The sequence below is a fragment of the Elaeis guineensis genome, chromosome 6 (genome assembly GCF_000442705.2).
Source record: "Elaeis guineensis isolate ETL-2024a chromosome 6, EG11, whole genome shotgun sequence".
Taxonomy (NCBI): domain Eukaryota; kingdom Viridiplantae; phylum Streptophyta; class Magnoliopsida; order Arecales; family Arecaceae; genus Elaeis; species Elaeis guineensis.
Window position 1 is genome coordinate 15,874,584 of NC_025998.2, and position 18,871 is coordinate 15,893,454.

Sequence of the window (18,871 nt, forward strand, 5' to 3'; positions counted from 1 at the left end):
CTACGTCCCACAAGGACGTCGCGGCGCCCGTGGTCGCTTGGACCTTCTCAGGAAGGTCCTCACCGGCTGCTTCTGCTGTGATGGCTCCTCTCCTATATCAGTGGAGGAGATCTGCTGATCATGCTGCTCAGGAATAACTGATGCTGTCGGATCATCTACGGACTGAGAGACCCGTTCAACTCTCTCATCTGGATACACGGATGGACCTGAAAAAAAAGTATCATACTCATGTGGCCAACTGGTACCCGGTGATGGCATCTGAGGGATGTAGGAAGAAGAAGATGCTGCCATCTGTGGATGAAAAGACGGTGGCATCTGTGCAGCATCAAATGATGACATATGCGGAATATGCGGTGATGGCATATGTGAAGTATATGGTGACGGCGTATAACTCATATCTGGCGCCCGAACTGCTCCATACCAAGGCGCACAGGTATGTGGATCAACACCAATCGCCACCAATGCTCCGGAACCTGTTCTCTCCATCTCCCGCAGTATCTGAATCCGCTCGTCCTCATCAGTCGTAGATAAAGCACGACGAGTGTCCAACACAAGATCCGACACAGAATCAGTCTATAAAATAAAAATAGAACAGTTAGTATAAAACAATCAGTATAGTGTACAATATAAAACAAAAATATAACACAAATAACATGAAGTAATTTTCATAATCTTACCAAAAGACGTACAGTAGAACTCTCGCCCTCGTATCCAGAAACTGCATACTGAGACTGTCCAATGACTCGCACCGTAATGCTAAAAAACCAAGCCATATAGTCATCAGTATATGAACGGCCTCTCAAAATAGGATCACCATGAACAATGTGATCTCGACGTGCATCCCAAATATCAATGTACTGTGCATGTCTGATACGCCAGTCGATACGAGCTCTCCCTCGTCGATCAATACGATGAAGTCCCTGGCTGGTATCAAACTGCTCTGGGATGCCCTGAGTCTGACCAAACTGCCGCAGGACACGATCGGAAAGATGCCACTCTACCACATCAAAACAAATAAGTGGCACCCTAGCAGTCCATATGTCGTGTCCAACTGTACACATCTGCGGCAGTATAGCCAATATCCCATCTGTATATGGCTCCCATAAAAACTGATATAATATAGTTAAAATAAAAAAAATTAATATAAAATTATAATATATTATGAATACTGTAAATTGATATTTGTAAAAAATTCAAAATTTACCCATCTAGATGTATCAACTAATGTATCCAACTGGCACCTATAAACCCGTGCCACTCTTGTCGATACGTGATGAACGTTGAATGCAACATTCCATCTGTTTCACAATGTACTAATATTAAATAAATTTAAAATAATAAAATTTAAATAAAAAAATAATATTTCGATACCTGTATCCTAATGGTCCATCTAGTCTGAATGGAACATCAGGATCCTGCTGCTCTGATGGCATCTCGAGCAACTGTCGTCGTAATGGACTGATAGTCGGCATACGCTCCCATACCCAAATCTGCAAAATTTAAAAATTAAATAAATGATATATCGAATATAAAATATAATTAAATATTAAAAATTAAAAATTTTAATTCACGTACCTGTAATAATACAAGATAACCGCCAATCTCGCTCTGATCAGCATAGGAACCCCGACACATAGCTCGGTATAGACAAGCTAGTACTGCACTTCCCCAACTGAGTCGACGAGCGAAGTCTAAATCCTCTAATAATGGCAAAAACATCAACTTCATCTTATTCGATGAAGTATCAGGTAACAGGACACCACCTAACAATCGCAGCACCTGACCCCTAACATACTGCTGCACCATCTCCTCTGGTGCATCATCCGTAATATGAAAATGACGATAACGATCATCCAAACACTCAATCCTGAGTCGTGAATGATCAAAAAAATGTGCATCGGGCTCAAACCCTAACAACTGCAAGCACAAAGCCTGCCACTCCGGAATGGTAAGTGTGGGATCAACTCCAGTAACTGGATCTCCATCAACTGGTAGTCCAGTAAGGATGCTGACATCCTGTAAACTGATGGTCACCTCACCAAATGGAAGATGAAATGTGTGTGTCTCTGGACGCCATCTCTCAAGCAAAGCAGTAATAAGACCAACGTCCATCTGTATACGACCGATCCGATATACTCCATAAAATCCCAGATATCGTAAATAATCTAACACTCTATCTGGGATGTCCTCTGTCCTCCAGAAATCTGCATCGGATCGTCGTAGACGAAGATGTCTGGACTCCTGCAATAAAATATAATAATTAGATAACGTACATAATTTTTAAAATAAAAATTTAAAAAGTAAATAAGATTGTAATGCTTACGCCGCCATCTAAAATAGTCTGTGATCGATGGTGCTCCTGCAATGTAAGAATGCTGCTGTCTGAAGGACCGGGATATCGTGGATCGTAAGCCATAATACGCTGTCTCAAGCAATATAATCACAGATGTATTAAAAAAAAAGACAATATATTTTAAATTTTTTTTAAAATATAATATTATCACACAATACAACTTAAACGAAAAATACTGTCTGAAATTTCTCTCGAACCCTCCGCATATCATTCGAATAATGTAATTATCTATAGAATTAAATGCAATTCCCAAACTGTCCAAACTGGACAATCAATTGACCAATGTATGTATTTTACGATATTCATATAAAAATATATATTTCATATATATTTTATACGGATAACGTAGAATATTATACATTGATCAATTGACGGGTCTACGTTTTCATGAAATACAATATATTTAAAAATTTAAAATACAACTGAATCTAATTAGATAAAGATAAAAATAAAAATAAATTAATGAGATAAAAAAAAACGAGCGTCGGAACCCGTGGGCCCCACCGTCATCGCAGCCCATCGCATCGAAGCCATCGCCACGCGGGGCCCACCGTCAGGGCATGCGGCCCCACCAACCGTCTGGGCCCACCGCCGAGATGCGGGGCCCACCGTCGAGAGAGGCGAGGGGCTGAGGACCGCCGTCGGGGCGCGGGGCCCGCCCTGGCCACCGGGGCGTGGGCCCACCACCAGCCGGGGCTGGGGCCGGGCCCACCATCGAGATGCGGGGCTCGCCGCCGGGAAGCGCGGCCCGCCGTCGACCGTCTGTGGCCGGCGGCCAAGAAGAAGGGAGAGAGAGAGGAAGAGAGAGAGGAGGGGGGCTCGGCCCGCTGTCGGGACTCGCGGCCCGCCGCCGACCACAGTCGGTCGGTGGCCAAGGAGAAGGGAGAGAGAGAGGAAGAGAGGAGAAGGGAGAGAGAGAGGAAGAGAGAGAGGAGGGGGCCGGGGGCCAAGGACGGGATGCGGGACCCGCCGCCGGGCGCGCGGCCCGCCGCCGGCCGTCTGTGGCCGGCGGCCAAGGAGAAGGGAGAGAGAGAGGAAGAGAGAGAGAGAGAAGAAGAGAGAGAGGAGGGGGCCGCCGGCCCGCCGTCGGGACGCGCCGCCCGCCGCCGGCCACAGACGGCCGGCGGCCAAGGAGAAGGGAGAGAGAGAGGAAGAGAGAGAGAGAGAGGAAGAGAGAGAAGAGGGGGCCGGGGGCCACCGCCGGGACGCGCGGCCCAGACGGCCGGCGGCCAAGGAGAAGAGAGGGAGAGAGGAAGAGAGAGAGAGGAGGGGGCCGGGGGCCACCGCCGGGACGCGCGGCCCGCCGCCGGCCGACTGTGGGCGGCGGCCAAGGAGAAGGGAGAGAGAGAGGAAGAGAGAAAGAGAGAGAGGAAGAGAGAGAGAAGGGGGACGGGGGCCACCGTCGGGACGCGGGACCCGCCGCCAGGACGCGGGACCCGCCGCCGGGACGCGCGGCCCGCCGCCGGCCGTCTGTGGCCGGCGGCCAAGGAGAAGGGAGAGAGAGAGAGGAAGAGAGAGAGGAGGGGGCCGGGGGCCACCGCTGGGACGCGGGACCCGCCCCCGGGACGCGGGACCCGCCGTCGGGACGCGCGGCCCGCCGCCGGCCGTCTGTGGCCGGCGGCCAAGGAGAAGGGAGAGAGAGAGAGAAAGGAGGGGGCCGGGGGCCACCGTCGGGATGCGGGACCCGTCGCCGGGACGCGCGGCCCGCCGCCGGCAGTCTGTGGCCGGCGGCCAAGAAGAAGGGAGAGAGAGAGAGGAAGAGAGAGAGAGAGAGGAAGAGAGAGGAGGGGGCCGGGGACCACCGCCGGGATGCGGGACCCGCCGCCGGGGCGCGCGGCCCGCCGGCGGCGGTCTGTGGCCGGCGGCCACGGAGAAGGGAGAGAGAGAGGAAGAGAGAGAGAGAGAGGAAGAGAGAGAGGAGGGGGCCGGGGGCCACCGCCGGGACGCGGGTCCCGCCGTCGGGACGCGCGGCCCGCCGCCGGGACGCGCGGCCCGCCGCCGGGATGCGCGGCCCACCGCCGGCATGAGAAAAAGAGAGAGAGGGGAAGAGGGAGAGAGAAAGAGGAAGAGGGAGAGAGAGGGGAAGAGCTCACCGCCGCCGAGACCTCGCCGCCGTGCCGCCGGAGAGACGCCGGAGAAGATCGAGAAGGAGAAGAGAGAAGGAGAAGAGAGAAGGGAGAAGGAGAAGAGGGAGAAGGGAGAAGGAGGGGAGAAGGAAGAAGAGGGGTATGGGGGGGGAAAACGCCATTCTCTATGGCGTTTCCCCCTTTTTTTTTTTTTAATTTCTTTAATTATGTAGTTGTAATCTTTTAAAAAATAAATTAAATTAAATAAAGAAAATAATAATTTAAATGATAATTTTTAATTTAAATTAAAATTAAATTTCTTTAAAATTAATAATTACAATTCCTATTTTATTATTATTTTATTATTTTTTTTATGATACTTTTTTTTATTTATTTTAAAATAGTTATCATTTGAAATTATAATTTCAGTTTTCTTCTTTTTTTTTTTTTAGCATTCTATTACGTATTCTTTACCTTTAATTAAAAAAATATTATTTTTTCTAAAGTTCAATTTACAAAATTTTTTTCCACATTTTTCCTCATTTTTTAACTTTACACTGTATTTATTTTTTGATCAAAATTTAATTCAAATTAAATTTTAAATTTTTCTCCCATTTTTTTTTCTTTATTTAAAATATTTTTTAAATAATAATGTTTAAATTAATTTAGTTATTTAAAATATTATTTTAATTTTCAATTACAATTTTAATTCTTCTTTCTTAAAATTAAAAATTATAAACTTTGTTCTTCAATTACAATTACAATTTCTATTTTTTTCAATTCTTTATCTTTCTATGAAATTTTTTTAAGATATTTTTAAATTTTATTTGAAAATTCTTTTAATTAAATAAATTTTAATTTTATAAATTATATTTAAAAAATATTTTTATTTCAATTAAACTTTAATTTTTTTTTTATTTTTAATTTATAATCCTTATTTGTTGTGACTTTTTAAAAATTTTCACTTTTTAACTTTTTAACTTTTCCTCATTCTTTTAAACTTTTTAATGTATTTTTTTTTATCAAAATTTAATTCAAATTTAATTTTTTTAAGTCACATTTATAAAATACTCTAAAAAAGAAATTGTAATTAATTTAATTTAATTTTATTTTTTTATGATATATTTTTTCTAATCTAATTTATAATTTTTATAATTTTAAATTTTAAATTTAGTTTTTTTTCATTTTTATCTTTTTGATATTCTATTACGTATTTTTTTCTTTTATTTATAATATTTTTTAAAAATTTATATTTAAATTAATTTAGTTATTTAAAATATAATTTTTAATTTCATTTACAATTATAATTCTTATTTCTTAAAATTAAAAATTATAAAATTTGTTATTCAATTACAATTATAATTTCTATTTTTTTCAATTCTTTATATTTTTATAAAAAAATTTTAGCCTATTTTTCAAATTTTTTTGAATCTTTTTTAAATTAATTATTTTTTATTTGAGAAAGTAATTTGAAATAATATTTTAATTTCAATTAATCTTTAAAATTTTATTTTTTAAAATTTTTACATTATAATTCTTTTTTTTTTAAATTTTAAAATTTATAAATTTTTTAAAAATTTTTAGGACAAGTATTTCGAATGATGTTTTTCAATTAAATTTCAGATTTTTATTTCTTTCATATTTCTTTCTCTTTTTTTAATTTTCTATGATAATTTTCTTTTTATTTCTTAAGATTTTTTTTGACATCTTTTAAAAAATATTTTTAATAAAAATTCTAAATTAATTTTTTTTAATGAATTACAAATTCAAATCTTTATATTTTTATTTTCAATCAAAATTATAATTATAATTTATTAATTAATTTCAAATTTTAAAAAACCAATTTTCTCATTTTTTCACGATTTTTTCCTTTTTTTTTTGGGAAAATATGAAAACGCCATTTTGAATGGCGTTTTTAAAAACGCCATTCAAAATGGCATTTTTAAAGACGCCATTTGGAATGGCGTTTCTTCTCTTTTTTTTTTTTTTTTTTTTGGGACGATGCCACCGTGGAAATGTGGGGTGACGTGGAAGGAGAAAAAATGCCATTCAAAATGGCGTTTTTCCCTTTTGCATTAGTTTGGTAAATAAGTTTCGTTTTGATATATTTTAGTATTTAAATTTTTTTTTTGAATTATTTTGAAAAAGAGCTCGTTCTTTCTACTGGTATTTAAAATTTTGCGCACATGCATTGTTTTTACCTTGACCAAGATCTTGGCTTGTATTAGACGCTACCCAACATGACATGTGGAAAATTTTGGCCCCTAATATCTTTGGCTGATTTCTACTGCTAAAGTCCGAGATATCAGCCAATATTTTCAAACCTTTTTTATTTTCTTGGATATACCAAATGACCAATGATCGACTCCAGCCAGTGTCGAGGTTTGGAGGGTTCGGGGTACTTGAGGAAGATTTACCCCCATCATGTAGTTAATTGCAAATTGATCCTTTCAATAATAATATATATATATATATATATATATATATATATATATATATATATATATATATATATATATATATATATATATATATATAAATTTTTCAAAATAAATGATTTAATTTAGTTGTTAATCTTGGATGTATCATATCAATAGATATTTCAAGATCTCAGTCCTAAAATATTGATTGAGATTTAGGAAAAATGTCGCCTCCTTTCAGATTTTCCTGGGCTCCAAATCAGCCGAGAAAAACTAATCTTAAGTCATCTACATCCTGGCCACTACTAAGCTGACCATGATCTTGATGTAAAAACTTTGAATACATAAAGGTGCCAATGGGCTTAGATGGTAAAGTCATAGATGTTGATACCAGTGACCTTTGATCAAATCCTACCTTCATCTAATTTTGAAGAGGCCTTTGTTCTTTTCTAGCTCTCTAGCAAAAATAACCCAAAAAAATTGCACAAGGACCTACGTAAATAGGCACTTGCATACATCAGAGCCACCAGTGCTAGGAAATAAAAACTATGACCATAGTTTTTATTTCTCGAGAGGAAAACTATCATCATATTTGTCACGCACACATGCTTGGAAACCTATCTTTTGACCCCTTACCAAGAAACAGGAATGGTGATTAGAATCCAAAATATGATGAGCTTCCATATAATATCCAAACCAATGAGTAGCTTTTTCAATAGAACTGCAACTTGCCCCAGTAGTCACACCCCCTTTGCTTAACAATCAAAGATTTTGGATATGATTCATCCCCAGAAAATCTTGGGTAATTTAAGTAGGCCTGCATCTTCCTTAAGTTTTCTTGGACAAAAAAGATTACCTTTTTTCAGTGGAGCACCATTGCACCAACGACTGCCCTCCACTTTGGTCAATGATTTCAGAATCCGATGATAGGTTGTATATCTAATTAGCATCAATCCAGGGTAAAGTTAAAAGAGATGTAAAGTTAGAGCTATGCGAAAAGAACCCACTATTTAGAATTCAGTAAAACGTATAAACATAGAAGGAAATTAAAGATGAATAATTAATTAATTAATGCTGTTAAGAAGAGCAGAGAAACAGACACAATGATTCAAATGAAATGATTGAGAAAAAAATATTTTAGTTATTCAAAATATAACTGAAGAAGAATGAACTAGTCTTTAAAAATATAAGTGGGCTTCATTCTCAACATTCAATCTACAACATAAGCTCCATCAACATTACATGCCCGTGCATCTGTCAAAATTTATGTGCAAATCATCTGATCAAGCTCAAGAAAGGACTTCAGAACAGTCACGAGCCAAAACATTTCAATTCATCAATATTTGCCGCCACCAAATCCTGTCACTTCCCCTTGCTGAGGAAAACTACCTAGAAGTGAGTTCTGAAGTATCTAGGGAATAATTTTCCATCTTCCAACTGAAATCACACCACAAATCCTCTCTAGATGCTTTACCACCTGATTGTTAGCTCGCCTTCCGATATACTTGGAAAGGCCTTCCAGCTTGTCTGCTTAAGCTTTAGAACCGTTGCAAATGGACTCTAAACAGTAAAATTGCTCCCTGTAATAGTGCATGGGGGATTGGCTAGTTATAATGTTATAATCTCAAATCATACCGCTGCAGGCCTTTGTAAAGTCATAAACTAACAAAAAACCACCGCTAAACCGAATATTTTTTATGGTTATCTCTATATGGCAGTTTTTTGAATAACATAAACAAAAACAAATCTAACACGCATCTTTAGGCCACAATGTAAACCATGCGAATAATAATGATACAATAGATTAGGCTGATCTATGACATAATTAATATCTCCTCATACAGCTTACCTCATATGGCCAAAATGCTACAACCTCTACTGCAAAATTCTGGTTTAACCTGCTTCCAGTTATCATAGGTTCAATAGATCTCCTAAACAGACAAATACAAGCAAATGTGCATTACGGAAGTACTTGCATACTGGGTTCAATAAATTTCTAAGATTTGAATGAGCTGCACAGAAGTCATGTTTTTAAATATTCAAAGGAATTTGAGGCTCTATAGTGCATGTCCACCATACAAATGCTCCATAGCCTACATAGATGATGAGAGAGCCAAACTGAAAAGTGGGCCTCAAGTACATAAAGAAGTCTATCCTACAATCTTGTAACTTGGGTTTACAAGGTTATCAAGGCCTGAAACAACTTGGATTGATTCGATGACATCTCCCACCTTGAGATCTGCTAAATAATCCTCATTCTCAGTAACATATCCAAACACAGTATACCGCCCATCCAATATATTAGCATTACTAGGCGTCAGTTCACTTTCTTTTAAAAGCCAGAAGATCTGGCTGGAAGCAGAATTGTTGTCAAATTCCTGTTTCATGCTCAGCAATGCAGAAATGAAGTCAGGGATTGTATAAAACTTTTATCCGATAAGCAGAGCTTTGCATGACTTACATCTCTAGCCATTGCCATGGTTCCAAATGCATTAAATGGAAGTTGGGTTTGAGCTTTGTATCGTCCAAGTTCCTAAGAAGATAATGTAAAATTAGGATATGCACCACGGAGTTAAACACAGAAGAATGATAAGGAAAATCACAACGCAACAATGATCATGCTGAAAGAGTAATTTTATAAATCCATTATTAGTTTACCACTAGACAGATATAAGATTTTCTGAATGCATGTAATGATTGTTAGAATACAGACAACATGAATTTTACATTTACTCTCTATGTAGGTGTTCAGACTCTTCAAACCTACATTATAAAACATGCTAGGCACCAATAACCAGCAAGTTAGAAAGTACAGCAGTTTCAAGAATTGGTTGACGCTGTTAATGTGAGTGAAGAGGCAGAAAAATCATTTAAACAGTTTAAGCAAGATGTGGTTGGCAGGGCGTAAGCTCCCACGGTTGCTTATCACATTTTAGGATTCAGCATGTGTGAGGACAACATGAGCAAATCAAGAGATAGCTGGAGTTAAGATCTGTTTCATCAATTGATGAAATGGTCTGTTATTACTGCTGTACTTCGATTGCTATGACCCATCAACTAATATTTGGTACTAGCTTTCCCACCATGAGGCTCTATTAAATGATGGGCGCACAAATCAGCTAATTTTTAGTACTAATTTTCGCGCCACAAAGCATTTTCTTTAATTGGGTGTGTGTGTGTGTGTATGTGTGTACTGAGATTGTACCCTGGAACATGAGATGCTTGACAGGGCTTAACTTGATCTCCCAGGGTTGCAGTACTGAGATTGTACCATCCAGACACTAGGATGGATTGGACGTTGGCACCCCGTAGATTCACTGAGACACCTTTCTTCTGTTTTTTGCTTTTTAAATGTTTTCATGATTGTTTAGAGGGTTCTTAGTGTGGGTTTGTCATAATTTGGGATTAAGGGAGGTTTCTGAGCCCCCCATCATTACGTTTCTTGTGTGGGTATCAATACTGATGTCAATTTGGTATTCAGTTTATGGTGCACATAATCCTTCTTCCTCTCTTTCTCACTTTTCTTGTCATGTCTTGTATTTGGAGGATGTACCGTCATAGGATATCCCCTGAGGGTTGAGTCCAAACACTCAAAAATATCAAAAAGCCTTTAAACAACCATCAAAAACAACAAAAAGAAAAAAAAAGTCATCTCAATGAATTGCTAGGAAGCAAGGCCATCCCGGTAACCATCCTGGTTCATCCCAGCAAATGCCAACCAGAACAACCAGAGTTTTCATGTATTGGGTTCTCAGAACCATCCCAAGACTCAACATCTCACCATTCTGAATGGCTGGGACAGACTGCTACTTCAATTCTTGCATGCATCAACCAATATTTTGGATCATAATTCCTACCAAGGGGACTCTCTTTAGTTTAATCAGTAGTATTCACTCCCAATATTGGCTGATGCATCTTATTGGAGCTCTTAGCTGGTGTATTCTATAACAAAGAGAGTGCAATTCTTAGCCATAACCCTTGAGACCTCAACAATGTCCAGCCAATGCTGGGAACCTCACATTATGTGTAATATAGTTAATTTTTTCATTTATTCAGGCAATTCAAAGACGCCATCACTAAGAAAATGCTCGCATTGAAGGCTTTCAAATGTCAAAGATATAGTCTGATCAGGTTATTTAAAAAGATGAATTAGAAATCCTTCATAAATCAACTTACTTCTAATGTGCACCATAGACAGGCATTTTGTCACTAGTAACCATGATTTCTAGAGGTATTGTTCGGATTTTTTCCGTACTTGGATCAATAAAACCTTCCGCAGGTCCCTGAGGATCTCCAGTTTGAACAACAAAGCCATCAGCTGCAGCAGAACCATGTAAATGTTGAGTAGGTGCACACTTGAAAAAGAAATAAGACAAGCACCCAGCCACCATGAATTAAAAAAACAGACTCAGGAGTGAGAAAATGAGACACATGCATAGCTCAAGTTCTTAACATAGAAAGCTAACGATAATTGTAATATTACAGATAACCCCAGATTTTGCATGGTTGGATAAAATCCTTCATGAATCAGATGAACGGGTTTGCTTTTAAAAATTTTAATAATGTGAGACAAGGTCTACCTCTTTGGATTTCCATTCCATCATAGAAGTGCCTTTCCACTAGATCTAAGAAATTCCCAGCTGTCACGGGGGCATTGTATCCATCAAGAACTATGTGAAATACACACTCCTGTATGTTGGGATTGTCCTTAACTTTCACCTTCATATCAACAGTTGCCCTCCCCTTTAAAAGAGGCATACTACGGTATTCCTCAGGCACTTCATATGGGAAACCATCCACCATATCCTCTTCAACACTGCAGAAATCCAATGTCGTAGGAAGATCTCAGCTGCAGTCAATGATAACAGTATAATGAGAATTGTGCCTTTTAAGAAGGCTTAAGTGCTTGTGTCAGATATTTCTCACCCAGAAAACCAAGCATAGTAAACATCAGATCGATGTCTTACAAGCAAGTAGAAAACAGTTCAGTGCTTTTAGTAACAGAAATGATAATAAGAATATCGCATGAAATTTCAGTGAAAAAAAAAGAGCAAGCACACCTCTTATATCTATAGGGAAAAGTGTCATGTTGGGAAGAACAACAAAAAGGCATTCAACAGATTCAAGACAAATGGTAAGGCCAAAAAGAACTGCCTATGTTGCCCAGCTTCCAGAAGCCATAACACTGTGAAATTGCGAAAAATGTGAGCCTTAAGTTCATGCATAAATCCAAAAAATGACATTATCCTTGGTATAAAGTGCAAAATCTCCATGCTAACTGTTCTAAATAAAAGAACAGATAATATCAGGTTCTGCAGTCCTCGTAGAAACATTAAACCACATAAATGACTAACGTAGTAGTAGATAGAATTTTCTAGCCTAGGTGCCAACCCACTTCAGAATCTCATTCTCACACCTGCTTCCTGCATGCTTCCTTTAAATCAGTTTGATTCTAAGCTTCCCCACTCTAGCATCCAAAGAAACTCCAGCACACATTCACAATTCAAGTAATAAGCTAGGAAGCAATTAAGCAATAGTAAGACTTTTTATTAATTTCATTTTTATGCTTTTTAGAACTGACAACCTGGATTTAATTTATTTATCCCATTGCAAATACTATGATTGAATTGTGGCCTTTAGGCTCTAATCTATAATTGATGCTAATTTCTTGGATGATCTGATACCCAGGAGAAAATTATGTGCATGTTTACGATTTTGCAAATTATGCTCTACTGCTACTAATATATACTTCGCTACTACCTTTTGTTTAAAGTCTGTATTTTTCTTTTATGTGACACTAAGCCAAAGCTTGCTCTTATAAATCACCAAACACATGCTCAAAGTTTGGCATCTTGCTCCCTATTTATCATTGTTGAATGGGTTTCAAAATGCAGTAAACTTAATATGAAAAAAAATTATAAGAAAACTATGTAACAGATAAAAGAAAATCAAAATGCAAGATCAGGACACGTTTAGGTTAGTGTTGTTGATATCAGAATGCATATGAAACAATTACAATTATAATTAAACATGAACATTTTACATGATAAAAATATCTTACTCTCCAACATATTGTAGAAGCACCTTTTGTTTTGCTGCAACTGCATCCCTATCACGTTTCTCTACAATACGCTGGAGCTCTTCCATTCCAGTGGCCAACTTGTCAACCAACTCTTGTCCATGTTCTTTTTTGGATTCAGTCACACTTGACAGAATCAAAGTTCTCCCCTGACTGAGAGCACGAGATGCATGCCTCACATTCTACAATCCAAAGCAGGAAACTTTGTTATTGATTTAATTTTCTTTATTCTGTAATTGCACAATCTATCAACCAAAACAATCCAGTTTAACAAGGCATCACCTAGCTAAAATATATTTGCAAAGCTTCTAAATAGCATATGCAACTGTTTTTAAGTTTAGAAATAATGAATCATGGGTGACAGATGAGATAGCTAGATCATTTGATTATTACATTTGGGTTGTGACCACTTGGAATATGAACCATCCAAGAGAGGAGCCATTAGAGCAAGAATATCATCATCTAGCCAACAAAGCAGAAAGGCGTTAACTAGCTTATTGGCACTATGAAAGGCAGAGTGGAATATCGTTGTCAAACAAGCAAGCTGTTCACGATAACCGTGTATTTGGCTTAGACTCAGCTTGGCAAAAGACTGTTTCATCAGATTAAATATTTGAAGACTTTGGCTCAAGAGGTGTTCTTCTTTCTTGGGCATAGAGGTGGTGGTGGGTTTCTCTCTCTCTCTCTCTCTCTCTCGGGAGGGGGGGCCTTGAGTTGGGCTACAAAATGGTTGAGTTGAGCTCAAGCTTAGCCTATTTACAATATAAGCCAAATGTCAAGCATGAGTTAACCTGCCTAATGATATGGGATGGCAGTACCTCAGTCATGTCTGAAGTCATCTGAACTTCAGTTATACACCGACCTGGTCAGTTCAGGCCTTGCCAAGCCAAAGTTAGAGGCCGAGATTTGTGGCAGGGTTATGTACCAAGTAGTTGCCTTATCTACTCCACATTCCAGATATGCTCCAAAGCGAATGGATAAACAGCTCACCTCGGCCAGATAAGGTAGAAACGGAGTAATTCTCTCCACCACTCTTGTCCTTCTTTCCAAAGCTGGCCAGCTGCCCCACCTATAAATAGAGGGAATAGGAGACCTCCAGGTAAGCTCTAAGTCTCTACTCTCTCCCTCTCCATTGTTCCTTCATGATTAACTTGAATGTCGGAAGATCCCCACCGGAAACAACTCTAGTAAGGGACTTGATTTGCAAGTTCTCTCCTGTTCGGTGCTGTCAAGCTCCAGCCACTACAGATCCACCTGTTCTAGCACCAAGTTGGCCACCAGCAGCAACACCTAAGCTTCATTATTTTACACCCATAGGATGGAGGTCAAGTGATACCTCATCACTTGTCCTCCATAGCATTGAGTTGATTATATTTAAGTTTGCATTTGCCTAATCCATTTGCAGCTCAATTACCCTTGCTCTTAAGTGAGGCAAACTCATTATATTCATGAAAACATAATGTGCTCCATATAAGCATGGACCAAAAAGTAGTTTTTCTAGCTTCTGCCAGAAGCAACTATTTGACCTCTGCTTGTGTAGGAAACACTTTTTATTGAGCATTATGAAATCAGCTTCTTTAAAACAAACTGCTTTTTATTTTTTAATTTCAAGAGTGGTAATAGAACTTGTTTGTTAAGCAACACCAAACAATATTGATTGTAAGATTTTTCCTAATTTCTTCAAAAAATTATATATATATATATATATATATATATAAAATAATACTCTGTGAAGGAGTATTGGAGTGTTGCCAATTCAGCTTCTCAAATGAGTTTTATTGTGCCACCTAAAAAGAACACCTCTTCATTAAATTATGTTATTAATGTATGATATTATTATATTCTTACAATTAAAGCCTATTTGTATAAGTAGTTGAGAATATGAAGTGACCTTAAGAATTTGAATGAATATTATTTTATTATTTATATATAATTTTTTTTAATCTGATCAGATCTAGAAGAAAATTATTTTCGTACATCCGGTCTGTACAACGTGCGGATCTTCGACTAGTTTTATATATAAAAGAAATGTCAAAATTGAAACACGAGTCAACTATAAAATAGATGAATGGAGAACAAAAAACATACATATCACAAGTCTAATTTTAACCAATTTAATGAAACAAACATTCTGTTTGGTTATTCCAGATGTTTACATACCACCTATCAATTTAATTATCCTTTTATGTAGAATGCGTTAGAATAAGTAAAGATAAGACTTTATCACTGTAAAAGAACAAAAACTTACATCTTATTTTTCAATTTATGAACTCCAATAACAGACTTGCTAATTTTACTATTTGAGATTTACTAGTTATAAGTAATTTAAGAACCACATATGCAAAGAAATTATGGAAAATGGACTTACACATGATTTAATATGTAAACAACATAATCAAATTGGATCTTGTGCTCCAAAGGAATGTATAGTCCATCATATGGATCTAAATCTTGTGATCCTACACTGATCTTGACCGAGGAATGGGATCTGGATCATTTAGGGGCATTTTGATCCAGATTGTAAGCTTCAGATAGTGAATCATAAGATTTTAACAACAACGATGTCAAACATGACCATTATGTACTTATTTTAAGAACATGGGTTTAGTATAACATATGTAACATGCACAATACAATGTAATTATAAAACACAAACCACTTGAGTGCTTGCAGAAATTGTATGTAAAGGAACAGCAAATAAGATCTCAGAATGAGACTTTTGTTGCTATGCTTACTCTCTCAACCAAATCCAATGCTCTGACCCCAGAAACTTTGAGACTGTCGGTTATATCCTCCAGAGGCTTTTGAACCTCCCGAATAGCTTTGTTATTAATAGGCAATGCATACCTCAACAAGGCACCAGGATCTTTAATAGGTGGTCCAGAGATTAAAACAGAGAGATCAGGCAACACAGGGCCTGACGGGATGCATGTGCAGGCCAGTCTAATGCGGGAACACCAGTGACCAATCCAGTTGCCAATGCTATGGCAATTGCACATTCCTTCAGACAAAATGAGTTCTTCTTCTGCACAGAAATTAAAAACATACACAAACTGCTCTCAGCAGTTACCAAAATAAGCTGCTGTTGTAGTGTTAATAAGAGAACACAAAAAAGTGACAGCAATATAGAATTGTATTATATTGTGCAGAACTAATCCAATTCTCTCCAGTAAGACAAAGAAAGAATTTCAAATTAGACTTATCATTTAACCTTCATATTTAAATTCATTTTTTCTAGCAACAAGATGACCCTAAATATCATGAAAGAATGCGTGTCAACACCCAGAAGGCAAGCTGATCTAACGGAACTAAAATGTAAAGGAAACTGGTTTGAAAATCTGATTATATTTCAAGGAACTGTTCGGATAAGAATTTTATTATGGAAACACAGAAAGTTAAGTTTTGCAGTATAGAGCAAACCTATACAAACTAACCAATACTCTCTGGTAAGAAAAGAATGAAAACCAACTGGATTATTCATCTGACCCATGAACAATTTCTCTCTCTCAAATATTTTCATCTTCTTAAAAGGAAATATGACCATATTGATATACAATTCATATTAAACATAAAATGTGGAAAGGAGATCTGATATTATGAAACACACACACACACACAAAAAAAAAAAAAAAGAATATAAAAGTCTCAGCATTCTTACCAAAGGAAATCATCTTAATTGATAGAATAGTTAGCTTTACAAAGAAGGAAATCAGAATTGTACAACTAATTCAACCATATCCAGTAGAAAAAGAAAAAGAGACAATTTTCATCTCACCCATCAAAAATTTGTCTCTCTTTAAAAATTTCCAATTTCTTGATCAAAAAGCACTATGCAATGCTGCAGAAGCCAATATCAAAGACAAAAGAGGGAAATCTAATCACGTGGAGATAAGAAAGTCATGAGAAGTGGAAGTGGTCCAAGAATCTCAGCCTTCTTTCTAAAAGGAACTATTTGAATAATGATAAAAGAAAAAAAAGGTGATTTCATAGAGAACATAATAAAATTATACGAAAGTAAGCCCATTTCCTCCTGTTAGGAAATAAATATCTTTAATTATCCATCTAACAGATAAAAAAATTCGTCAACATTACGCTACTTGAAAAAAGTAGCTCTATATGGCTCGAGAATGTTTCACTTAAGAGATTGTGATGTAATAGAATTAAACAAGCAGAGGAGATATTTGCTCTCACATCATCAGCATTCTTAGTGGAAGGAACTCATTTCACAAGAGCTAATTTGAGTCTTCTTAAGTGTAACTGAACCCGCTTTTAGGTACGCAAATAGCAAACTTTAATTGAATCACTAATGAAATCCGCAAATCAGCTAGACATTGCTCACAATTTCCATTTCTAAAACTAGAAACATATAGTGGTAAATGATCTACAATAGTCCACAACGTGAAGAGAATGAGACCAACCGGTACCTCTACCCTTAAGGAATCGAGTGTGGGAACCCTCGAAGAAGACGAAGGCGAGGAGCAACGGAACCAGAGGGGTCTCCGATGCCCATTGAAGCAGCTCCGCTTGGCCGAGACCGAGGATCTCGGGGAAGCGGTAGAGAGGCGGCAGTGGGAGGAGAGGAGGGCAGCCATTCGAGCTAGGTTTTCGAAAGGAAAGAGATCGGGGTAAGCGTTCGCGAAGGAAGAGCGGAGAAGGAGAGGATAAATGAGTGGTGGAAAAGAGACGAGACGTCCGCACGGCGTGCATAAGGCTGCCGTCAGGGACCGAGGAGGATTAGGATTTTCTTTGGTCGTTCCAGGCTAAGTGCACATGTTTCGAAACGCTTCAATAAAGATAATATAATTTGGATAAAATAAAATATTATTTTATATAATTTTAAGTAAGAGTGAAATGGTATGATTAATTTTACGTAATATTTTATAATTTTTTTAAAAATATATAATTATATAAATATATTATTAATTTAATTTATTATTTATTTAATAATATTTTTTATTCTATATAATTATAAAATTTAATTATTTAATTTATATTCATAATTATATTTCTATTTTAACATTCAATTGCAACGTATCTGTTTAAAATTAATATGGATATAAATTTTTATAATTATATTATATTTATATGCATCAGATAAAATAAATATATATAGATTATAAATATGATATAAATATATTAATATCTCATCTGTATCTAGTTTTAAGTTGAAAAAATAAATTAAGACTTATAAATTTATGATAAATATTAAACAAACCAACATTGGGGCCACATTTTAACAAAAGTATAGATACTTTAGCTTTACAAAGTGTGAGGTTCTTCCATTGCATGAGGCAATATTTAATTAGTATCTCCATATTTATTCTATGTTAAATGGATGTGTTGGGATCTCTGTGTACATTAAATTTCGTGGATGCAAAATTAAATAACTTATTTATTAAAATTTTATATTATGTAAAATGTGTATGATAAAATGGAAAAGAGCTAATGATTTTCTCATTAGATAAAAATTTTGTTCGAGTTTAAATATATATCATTTTTTTCTCTCTTTTTAATTATTCTCATTATAGCTAGGAGTGTCAGAAATTAGCCCCAATCTAATCTAACTCTATCTAATTCGCATCTTGGTCAAGGGCTTCTTTAGTTAATGCTAGTTATGGATCAAATTTTCTAATCCAAACTTCAATGGGTTAGATATGGGTCAAACTTTTAACTTCACTAAGGCGAGGATAGGGTTCTATTTTGGTCAAATTAATTTAAGTCCAATTAAGTTAGAATTTTGAATAAGCTGGAATTTTGTAAATGGTTGGTTTAAATTATTTTAACAAAGAGATGGTCAGAATTACAAAAATTGAATATGATAGTTTGGGCTAAGTCTATTAGAAATTGACTTTGTAAAGCAGATTAGGTTGGGTTCAAATGGATAACCTCAAATAACCTTTTGGTGAGTATGATCAAGAGATCTTGACCCAGCTACAAGAGTCAACATATTATT

At 37.1% G+C, this 18,871-nt stretch overlaps 2 protein-coding genes across 3 annotated transcripts; both read right to left on the minus strand.

Annotated features, from left to right (window-relative positions):
- LOC140858736 (uncharacterized) lies at positions 1–9,318 on the minus strand. Its single transcript, XM_073260042.1, has 6 exons — positions 9,301–9,318; positions 9,020–9,217; positions 8,919–8,932; positions 8,689–8,770; positions 678–1,109; positions 1–573 (listed from the first exon to the last, which is right to left on the minus strand). Exons 1-6 carry the CDS (start codon positions 9,316–9,318, stop codon positions 1–3), a joined length of 1,317 nt encoding a protein of 438 aa, XP_073116143.1.
- LOC105047110 (peptidyl-prolyl cis-trans isomerase CYP38, chloroplastic) lies at positions 8,012–17,653 on the minus strand. Of its 2 annotated transcripts, XR_012142052.1 has the most exons (6): positions 17,337–17,653; positions 15,654–15,943; positions 12,901–13,100; positions 11,420–11,655; positions 9,301–11,157; positions 8,012–8,419 (listed from the first exon to the last, which is right to left on the minus strand). XR_012142052.1 is itself a non-coding variant. In XM_073259258.1 (5 exons), the coding sequence occupies exons 1-5, from the start codon at positions 17,623–17,625 to the stop codon at positions 11,018–11,020; spliced, it is 1,155 nt and encodes a 384-aa protein (XP_073115359.1). In that variant the 5' UTR covers positions 17,626–17,653; the 3' UTR covers positions 9,075–11,017. The 2 variants fall into 2 exon arrangements, 1 of the variants encoding a protein (XP_073115359.1); XM_073259258.1 differs by lacking the exon at positions 8,012–8,419 and having other exon boundaries at positions 9,075–11,157.
- Positions 17,654–18,871: the final 1,218 nt, after the last annotated feature.